Source organism: Nicotiana tomentosiformis, chromosome 3 (genome assembly GCF_000390325.3).
Source record: "Nicotiana tomentosiformis chromosome 3, ASM39032v3, whole genome shotgun sequence".
Taxonomy (NCBI): Eukaryota; Viridiplantae; Streptophyta; class Magnoliopsida; order Solanales; family Solanaceae; genus Nicotiana; species Nicotiana tomentosiformis.
Genome location: NC_090814.1, coordinates 32,950,796 through 32,961,788, shown reverse-complemented (window position 1 = coordinate 32,961,788; position 10,993 = coordinate 32,950,796). Strand labels below are relative to the sequence as shown.

The window sequence follows — 10,993 nt, the reverse complement described above, 5'->3', positions numbered from 1 at the left end:
TTCCACACATTCATTTGCAACCATTGATGCATCAACAATATGTCTTTCTCTTATAAAAGCAATCTGATTATCGAAAATCAAGTTCCCTATAACCATCTTGAGTCTTTCTACTAGCAATTTAGCAATAATTTTATACACAGAGCCCAACAAACTGATTGGTCTAAAATCTTTTATTTTCTCTGCCTCCCTCTTCTTTGGTATCAAAGAAATAAAAGTAGCATTGAAGCTTTTAGTAAAACTTGCTTCCTGAAAGAATAACTTCACAGTATTCCACACATCTTCTCTGACTATACTCCAACATTTCTGAAAAAAATGTAGGTTAAAACCATCTGGACCTGGTGCTTTATCTCCCTTAAATAGTTTTACAACCCCTTCCACCTCTTCTATTGTAACAAGTCTCTGCATCCATTCTTTTTCCTCCTCTGTAATTTTTTTTCAGTTATTTCCACTCCACTCTGGTCTCCAAGGTTCAGATTCTCTAAACAGGCTATTATAAAATCCCACAATATGCTTCTTTATCAACTCATCATCCTCAGATAGTTCTCCTTCAATAACAATCTTATCGATGCTATTGTACCTCTTGTGTGTATTAGCTTGCTTATGAAAAAATTTAGTATTCCTATCTCCATGCTCAATCCATAAACATCTAGACTTCTGTCTCCATGAGATTTCTTTTGCTTTTGCAATTGCTTCAAGTTCACTTAGGATAGCACATCTCTCAGCTTCCATTTGTCCAGAATTCTGACTCAATAGCCCTCCCTGATCCAAAACCTCCATCTTTGATAATGCTCTAGTTTTTCTATCTTCCAAGTTACCAAACACTTCTTTGTTCCATTTCTTCATATCTTCTTTTAGCAACTTTAGTTTCTTAGCTAGCACTTCATCAGTTTTGCCTTGAACCCTATATGAATTCCACCATTTCTCCACCAATTCAATGGAATATTTATGTTCAAACCACATATCTTCAAATTTAAAATAACCTTTCCCCGTGTTCCCATCACCACACTCTAATATAATAGGATAATGGTCTGAAGTTACCCTGGGCAATACTCTTTGCTTTATGAGTTTAGATTGTTCATCTCAGCTTTCAGAGAGCAAAAATCTATCAATTCTAGAAGCACATTGATTATTTTCCCCTCTGAACCATGTGAAGGCACCTCCGTGAAGTGGAGGATCCAATAATGAAAGAACATTAATGATTCTGGAAAAATCCCTCATTGCTCTAGTATTTCTTGCATTACCCTTCTTCTCTTCTTCATACCTAATAACATTAAAATCCCCACCAATTTTCCAAAGTTGTGAGATTAAACCAGAAATTGCAGCCAGCTCTTTCCGCTATTCCTTTCTCCTCTTTCTGTCACACGGTGCATAAACTCCTGTGAAAGTGACTTGTGAACATGTGTTCTCCTCTTCCATCAAAGTTGTAAGTGAATGTTGTCCCACATATTTTTCTTTGCAATTCCACCTCCTTTTATCCCAATACACAATAATTCCCCCACTGTTACCCTGAGCTTCCAATTCAGTCCATCTAAACCCCACCCCACCCCTCACTTGCGCGATATCGTTCTGATTTAAGCCCTACATTTTTGTTTCAGAGAGACAAACAATGTCAGCATTTCATTTTCTAAGAAGCACATCCACCATTCTCCTTTTCTGTTTATCATTCATACCCCGAATATTCCAGCAAATGATTCTCATCTTCATTGGGAAACAGACATAGCCCTCCTACCCTTTCCTCTACCACCGTCAAATCCACTGGAACTGGATTCTCCTGTGTACTTGACCCCAAACTCCAGCAGTTTCCTCCCTCTCTCATACTTTTTACCAGGAGAAGGATTTCTGTGTTCAGAGGAAGATACTGATTTTTTTGGCCTTCCATCTTCAATTCGCAATAGTAGATCTAGCAATCTTTCTTCTGTTTCTATTGACTTAACACCCAATTGCTTGCTAATTTTTATCATGTTTCTTTCAACCCACGCTGAAATTTCCAATTGGTTTAGCCTCTCCTGCATGCTGAAATTTTCTCCTTCATACCATGGAAGCATAAGGAATTCTGGAGCAGGTTCAAATGCCATCTCTTCTTCACTATCAATTTGTAGATGAAGCTCTACTGGGACTTCTTCCAAATCATTGTCTGAGTACCATCCTTGTATACTGTTCATATTCTCCTCCATGGAATTATAAATATCTACTTCATGTAGATTACCTTCAGGGTCCGCTTCCACTGGATTTAGCCAATTGCATGTTGACCCACTAATAAATCTCTCTACATCTTCACCTGCGTGGTTGAGTTCTGCCATATCCTCTGCTCTCTCAACATTATATTCTTTTCTCTGTATGGCTTCAATTTCAATAGATAAGGGATCGAAAGAATTAAAGACCAGGGGCTCCCATGAGACATCAGATACGTAGGTCTTTATAATCGGGTCATAAGCCTTGGGACTATTTGCCTATTTACCCTTTTGCCCTTCACTTAAATTAACCCTTCTCCTATATGAATTATTGTATGTAGGGCCTTTTCCCCTGCCTGCACGGGCCAAGTTGTTAATGGGCCTTTTATTTTTATTATCATTTTTATCCAGATGAACATTTAGCCCAATACTATCAACATTATCTATACCCTTTATTTCACCTGACACGTTCTGAGAATCTTCAATAATAACCAGCCCCTTTAATTTCTCTCTGTCGCGTGGTATTAAATTGCCCCTTGGGAACCTGCTGTGTCTCCTTGCTTCCTTCATGGGGATTCTTCGTCAACTGTGCAGCACTTCTGCGGCGTTCATCATTGCGGTGGAGCTCAATAACATTCCGGCGAGGATCCATAACATTCCGATCAGATTCTTCCACCCAAGACCATGTTTCCACCCATAGTGGTACCCTAAAAACCATGCCATCAACTTCCATTTCTATTGTTGCCGGAATTTCAATCCCAGAGAAGTTAACACAGATTCTTGCCCATCTCAAATGTCTTCTAGTCTTGGTATCTTCATCAACATCAACAAATCCTCCAAAGCGATCTCCAATAGTTTTAAAGATGCTCTCCGACCATATATTAGATGGAAAACCCATTAATTTAATCCATATGTGATTCGGTTTATAATTTTTCTGGTAACAAACTGAAACAAGGGACCACCATTCAAGATGAATTTCAGCACCATTATACATCCATTTCCCCATCTTGATTCTCTCAGCTTCTGTTCTTGACGGGAACTCGAACGAAAAATATTCGCTATTTACTTCCTTGACTATTACACCAGCCGGAATTTTCCATGTCAAGGATGCCCATTGTTTCAGGTCACTGTAGTTCAGAGAGTATTGCATAGGGCACCTAAATGAACCCAAAAGACACTTCTGCAAGTATCACACTCTGCTTTTAATTGAGGATTTATCAATACAGAACTGGTGAGATTTCAAATCAGTATTCTTCAGGACCTTGACATTATCCTTAGGCCAATCCTCTAACCGAGCTATCTGCATATAGCTCTCAACCCTTTTACTCTTTTCAGCTCCAACCTTAGGCACTTCTCCTTTCTCCATAAATCTGGTGATCTTTTTTGCATAATCAATTCATCCGACATTGTCACCAAATTCTGGAATGATTATGGTTGAGTTACTCTTACCCTTCGCTGCTTCCAACCTGATAAATCTACCCATATTGTTGAAGTTTAAGTAGATGTGATATGCGTATAATTGCCTCTGATATTTCCAGCTTTTGCATACTTTTCCTTTCACCTCTGAAGCCTCCTTCATGCAACGACATATTTCCTTTAAGTTGTATCTATCCAGAGATACTCTGCTAATAAAGTTGTTGCATCTTTCCACCACTTCGTACCAATCATCACTGAGTTCCCTGATCTCAAAAGATTTCTGCCCAGCAGTGAAAAAAAGATTTCTCCCCATACTCCCTTATTCCACTTCTCCACATTCACTTTTCTCGTCGCCGTAAACTAGGCTTAAGTTACTCAGTGAATGTAGATTAGATGAAACAAGGTAAGAAGATGGCTTAATTAGGGAGAAAGAGAAAGAAAAAAAATTTGAAAGAAAAACCAGGCAGAATAGGATCTTAAAACTAAGAAATAGAAGCGTTAGAAGTTGTCGGAGAAGAATATCAGAAAGGAGAAATGGATAGTCGCACGAGTCCCAAGAGAGAGAAAATTCCTCATCCCATATTGCCTTGGAGTCAATTCATTGTGGTGTCAAGGAAAAATCTACAAGGCCAAATATCTTTCAGACAAAAAAATTCCTTTTGAGCTCATGCCTTATAGAAGCCAGTTGTTCCCTGTCAAGGAAAAATAATAATCTCAAGATTATTATCATTTAATATTGTCCACGTGATTGTTTTTACATTTTTTAATATCTTCTTGTTTATTTTTTAAATTATTAAGAGAAGTTTTCTAGTACTACACATATAGTCGATGAAGAGAGAATATTTTGTTATTTGTTCATTTAGTTTATTTTTCAAATATTATTAAAAAAACGATGAAGAGAAAATATTACTATTTGAATATGAAAGGAAGTCAAATATTAATTATATGAAAGTGTCGATAATGACTTCCAAGATATTTATTTTCGAAGCTAAAAAGCTTTTGTCCAACAATTTTAAAGAAGTTATGTAACAGGATTGAGTTACTTATATTGGAGAAATTATATGTTTATTACTTATTCGCATACTATATTTTTTAATCCTAAATAATAGGACTTTTTACATAATTCAAATATGAAATAAATAAGTAAAATATTAATAGATTTTAAAGTCTTAAATATTAGGAAAGTAAATTAAATTATAATTTTATCCAATGTAAAATCGATTTTTAAAGAGTAAAAAAGGCGAATGACATTTCGCTAATGGCATTCGTGCGTTTAATATTATAATATAGTATAGATAGATAGACAGACAAACAGACAGACAGACAAACAGATAGATAGATAGATATAGATCGATAAATAATAAATATAGAATAGACAGATATTAATTAGGAATTCTTTTTTGTATTCATAAAAATCTGCAAAATTTTCATAAAATTAAAGTTGGAAAAAGAATGGTGTAAAACAAGATCCATGTCTTTTTCTTTTTTTTTTCTTTTTCCTTTTCTGACGTGAGGTTCATGGGCTAATTTATAATTAATTATAAATGGTTTCTTATTATTATTAAAATGGAACTGTAAAATCTTTTGCATATGCTTTCAGGTGAATCTTACACCTCATTTTTTTATCGATATTAAATGAGGTACGAATTTAGAGAATATATTTGACTTTTGTTTACCCTAAAAACGGATAACAATTGAATTTATATGTGATTTTAAGGACACGTGATCTTACTTGACACAAACTGAGAAAATATGCAAATTGATATTGAAATTGACTGTAAAGAAAAATAAATGCAAACCAAATGAGATGTGCAGCTTTGGCCCTCGAGCTAGGTTACCCTCGAACCAAATGAAATAGCAAATGAGATATGAGCAGAGTATATTGAGAACCTAAAGAAAAGAATAGTAAATTGCTTTGTATTGCGTGAATATACTCCCTTTACAAATTATTAGACCCCCTTTATATAGTAGGGGAATCCTACTTATGGTACAATTCTAAATACAGTAAGAAATTCCATGATTGGCTAATTAATCTCTCCTTGATTTGTGTCGTAATTTTCGCCGAGACTCTCCCCCTAATTGCGGCTATAACGACTTTTTTATTTCTTGGCTCGATCTTGATCCTGGCCGATCTCGATCTTGATCGGTCTCTGGGTCTTCGAGCTCGATCTTGGCCAACCTCGATCTTGATCGGTCTCTGGGTCTCGAGCTCGACAACATATACTTCGCATCATGGCTCGATATTATAATGATGAACCTTGGACCATCATGCTCCAATCTCGATTAATCATACGAAGGGCAAAACTCGGTTTTGACCGTATACAGTAGTCCCCTCATTTCTCGGAAAGAAGATGACGAGAAACGATATGAAATTCCGGACTCCGAGTTGGTGGATGATGATGTCAGCGACGAGTCCGATTATGACGTATGTAACAAATGTCCCGTCGGTCCAGTTACCAAGGCATTAAATGCCTGTCAGTTGTTGGTCGGCCACTACCGGTTCTGAACCATCATCACTAGGCTATAAATATTCACACTTTCATCCTCATCCAAACTTTTCACTCAAAAGCCTTTTCTCTACTCTTGCATCTTCTTCAAAAAGTCCCGTTGCTTCATACATTTTACATCGCATACAACCCTAATTCTCATCACTTTGTTCATCAATGGAGAAAACCTCCAAAACGGTGCAAAAAGAGGCTGCTTCTTCATCACGACCCGCCGGTGGCGAGGATGGGGCGGAGCCTCGCCGTGAGGAATTCATTCTGGTAGGATGCTCAACTGTCATCAATTTTAAGGTTGAAAAACCTTCTTCGGTACCAGGCCGATGTAAGCCGATCTCGAGGTACCAGTGTTCATTCACCGAGAAAATTCTCGATAAAGTAAAACAGGAATGCAACTGGGGCGACAAGCACGTGGTAGTCCCATCGCTTGAAGAATCAATTACTACCCACGTGGAAGGGTTCTTAAGTGTTTATACTTATCCTTTCACGTTTTGTTCATTAGACCCTGTCATCGTCGCCTTTTGCAAGAGATACGACGTGACCCTTGGCCAAATCCACCCTTCTTTTTGGAGAATACTGATTCTTCTTCGATTCTTCTCAAGCAAAATCGAGGGGTGTCTCTTCACCTCGATGACCTTATGCGCCTTTATAGTCCCTGACTCTATCGAGGAGGGTTAATCAAGCTTGCTCACTGAGCCACCAAAGCATCGTTCTCGAGTATAGACGAGACTCATGATCGGGGTTGGATGGGCCGATTTGTTCGAATCAGAAGCTCGGACCTGATCCCTGCCGATGACATGCCATTTCCTAAGAAATGGAATATGAACCGTGAGTACTTATTTCCCTTCGAGCGTTTTAATTTGTGACTGCCTTTTATTTTCTTGATCCACTTTTTCTTTCTTGTTACAGTTGTGACTCGGATGCCGGAACCGATTTCGAGTCTTAAATAATGGGTTGAAGGTCTGGTGCTGCAGAGACTGTACTCTGAGTGCGCTTGGGTGGGACTATCAAAGGGTCGATGGGAGGCCCGCAGTCATGGTAAGTCTCTTTCTTAGTTTGTTTGTCATTTGTTCTTCTTCACTTGCTTACCCCTTTTTCCCTTTTTAGGACTTAGGAAAGATGTTGCCATGAGGCCCCCATCTGGTGATTAAGAGGTCCCTGCCCGGAAGCAGGTTAAAGAGAAGAAGAGAAAAGATGCACCGAGCTCCCCGATCTCGGAAAAACAAAACCGGCGAAGAAATCTCGCAAGCCCAAGGGGGGCTCTGGTATCATGCCTCCGAACTCGATCCGCCGATTAAGGGATGAGCCTGAAGAAGGAGAAGAGGAATTAGCCTGTGTACGGGCTAATGTTGTGATACAACAATCCTCCGAATCGGCGGAGGTAGATAAGGGAACCCTGGCCATAATTCCTGAACAAGGAAAAACCGAGACTTTCCCGTCTCGAGCTGAGATGGTTGAAGGGGAGACCGAGGGGAAGACTTCTCTGCAACAGAAGATATCTCGAGGGAGGAGCTCGGAGTAATCGACATTAGCGGATCCCCTTAGATTTCGGATGTTATGATCCGTGAGGCCAACATGTTGGAAGGTCGATCTTATGAGGGTATTCAGGAGTCGACTGATATCCATGACTTTCTGGATGGGCTCGAGTCAGCTGCCTGGGAGGAGATTATCACGTTCAGTGGATTACCGGTGCCGAAGAAAGCATCATGGTCGGGCTCTACTGGGTCTCCATCGGTTCCAAAATTGGTGGACCGATTCTCGGCCCCGAGTGTTAATCCCGATCGTAAGTGGAAGATAATGCTCTCCGTCCCGGAGGATGTCCGAATTTTCTCTCCCCCTGTGGGGATTGCTAGTTACCTTCGGTACTTGATGACTAAAGAGGATCAAACTATGATGAATGCGGTAGGACCCGTTTGCCTTTTCAACGAGGCTCAACATGCTCTGAATCGGGTAACTTCGATGATATCGTTGTCGTTTCTTTTACACTTAGAGTTGTAGATAATTCTAACATCGTTTTCCATGTTTGTAGGCTTCGGTGTTGCATCACGAGGCTTTCCTTCGAATCCGGGAGGAGCATGAGGCCGAAGTTCGGAACCTCACTGAGAAGAGTGACTCCTACAAACTTCTTAGTGAGAAGCTTCGGGCAGATTTGGCAACGGCTCGAGATGAGCACGAGGAAATGGCTGAGCATGTATTCCGAATTCTTCACGATAGTGAAGATGAATTGGAGATAACCACTAACGATCTGATTCTGCAGGTTCGGTAGAGGCTCGAACAGATTGGACGGCTCAATTCGGAGGTAGATGAGCTACTGGCCGAGGCGGAAAAATTCAAAGAGAATATGGACGTCCTTGCCTCAAAAAAAGAGGTCGTCCGAATGCAATTGGAGTTGGATGAGACCCAGCTTCAGGCTGCAGAAGAAAATGCCTCGGTGAAGATCGAGAAGATTAAGTAGTTTCAACATCGATTGGATTTGGCCACTTCTGATAAGGCAGGCTTGGCCGATGAACTCGAAGTGGCCAGATCTGAGGTGGCCGTAGCCAGATCTGAAGTGGTTGTAGCCAGGTCTAAGGTGGCCGAGGCTAATAAAAGAGCTGATGCTAAAGTGGCCCAGTTCATGATCGATATTAGGGCCAACCAGGCCAAGGCCAAGAGCATAGTCGAACATGCTAAATAGAAGGCTCGGAGGGAAGCTCTCGAGGAGGTCAGTGCTCAGGGCTTTGATGTTGCGACCAAAATTGAAAATGCAAAGGCAGAGAAAACCAAAGCCCGAAGGCTGGCCTTCCCTAAGGAAGACTCCGAGAGCTCGAGCGAATCTGAGGACGGAGAAAATCCCGAGGACGCAACCTCTGATGAAGACCAAGCCACTTAGGATATTAGGTTTCTTGTTTTTCTTTTATATCTTTTCTGGGGCCGATTCGGCCTTTTGTAAAAATCTTTTGATTGGAACCGAACTAGTATATCCCTTAGGTTTTTCGATCGAGTGAGTGCTTGTTTGAACTCGAAGTAATGTAGCCCTTAGGCTTTTGTAAGAAAGGTTGTTTATGGCTTTCTCCCCTTTTCGGCTTGAAAAAGTGTTTTATCATTTATATTTGCAAAAAACTTGTAATGCCTTAGTTCGAAATAAGGAATCGTTCAATAGTTCGAACAATTTTGTACTCATTAGAGTTTTCGAGGCTTGATATTATCGAAACCTTTTATGATTTTGCCGGGGGTAGCCTTTTTAACCGGTTTATGAAAGAATTCGAAGGCCTGCTTTGTTACGAAATTCGGACGTCTCCGACCCGTGTTAATTCGGTCGTAGCCTCTTTAGTTTGGGATTTGCCCCTTGGGCTTATTTTCCCATTTTGCTTCGAGCTTGCCCGAAGTGTCAGTCCCCGAGCGGGTTGGCCGTGGCCTATAAAAATCGAGGGTTGCCTAAAAGGTCTTATGATCTCAACTAATAATTCGATCTCGTTTATTTTTCAGACGGCAGTCTCCGAGCGTGGGGGTAATTATCCGAACTCTGGCTATGGTCGACCCTTAAGCATGTTTACATAATAGATCGAGACTATGGAATTGTAAAGAATAATACTTCTCTTTATAAATGATTATACATGCGTACATGTTCTATGCCAGGGCTCGAGCAAACTATGCGGGCACGGTTCGTTTGACTGTTTGGCCCTTACAAATATTTCCTATCGAGACCCTGCTGCCATGAAGTAACTTCCTCACATCAAAGTTGACATTTGAGGGCAATGCCCCCCAGTGTTCGAGGTTGATTGTAAAAAAACCTCGGATACTGTCGAATTGTTCTAAGTTAGCACGATCGATGGTTGTCTCATTAAAAACCACACCGAAAAATAATTTCAATATCAATTTGCATATTTTCTCAGTTTGTGCCAAGTAAAATCACGTGTCCTTAAAATCACATATAAATTTAATTGTTATCTGTTTTTAGGGTAAACAGTTTGGCGCTCACTGTGGGGCTAAGGATAATAGTGACTGCCTGGTGCTAATTTTCATAACACACACTTCTTTACACTTGTTCTTGTAAGAGTTTTTGATTCCAGGATCAGCATGTCGAACTCTCAAGCAGTACCCACACACATTGACAATGGCCTTGGTTTTCATGGCGAAAACGATAACGTAGCCGCCCCAGGAAACGAAGTGCTTCCAGTTGACCTCTAGGGAGTACCAATTGCAGACCCCATCGACATCAGTTCCCATGTTGCCCTGAATGCAAATCTGGGCGTCGACCCCAAAAATAGCCTCCGCAGAGACGTTCGATCAGCTGGTCAGAACTCACAGGGCAGCGACAAAGGAGGAATCATCCTTCAAATAATATTCGAAATGCCGCAGGCTCAACAAGCTGCAATAGCACAACTTCAAAATCAGAACCATGCACCGAGTAGGGTCGAACCCGAGCCATCACAGGAAATTGTTCACTGGGCCAAACCAGTGCTGGGAAGGTCAAATGTGAATGAGTCAGGAACCGACCCCGCTATCTTGAAAATGTTCGAGGAGCTGACAAAGAGAATTGAATTGGGGGAGAAGAAGATTGAAGCGAATGACAAAAAAGTGGAAACATATAACTCCCGAGTTGATCAAATTCCGGGAGCACCACCGATTTTGAAGGGTTTGGATTTAAAGAAGTTCGTACAAAAGCCCTTCCCCCCGATCGCGGCTCCTAAGCCCATTCCGAAGAAATTCCACATGCTAGAAATTCCCAAGTATAATGGAACTACCGACCCCAACGAGCATGTCACTTCTTACACATGCACAATAAAGGGGAACGATCTAGAGGACAATGAGATTGAGTCCGTACTGCTAAAGAAATTCGGAGAAACTTTATCAAAGGGGGTGATGATATGGTACCATAATTTACCACCTAACTCCATTGATTCTTTTGCCCTGCTCGCAGAT

General features: G+C 40.6%; 1 protein-coding gene across 1 annotated transcript; it reads right to left on the bottom strand.

Moving 5' to 3' along the window:
* Positions 1-435: 435 nt before the first annotated feature.
* On the bottom strand, positions 436-3,537 carry LOC138907588 (uncharacterized). Its single transcript, XM_070198190.1, has 6 exons — positions 3,433-3,537; positions 2,664-3,351; positions 1,713-2,341; positions 1,364-1,578; positions 1,158-1,261; positions 436-1,007 (listed from the first exon to the last, which is right to left on the bottom strand). Exons 1-6 carry the CDS (start codon positions 3,535-3,537, stop codon positions 436-438), a joined length of 2,313 nt encoding a protein of 770 aa, XP_070054291.1.
* Between the last annotated feature and the right edge of the window lie 7,456 nt (positions 3,538-10,993).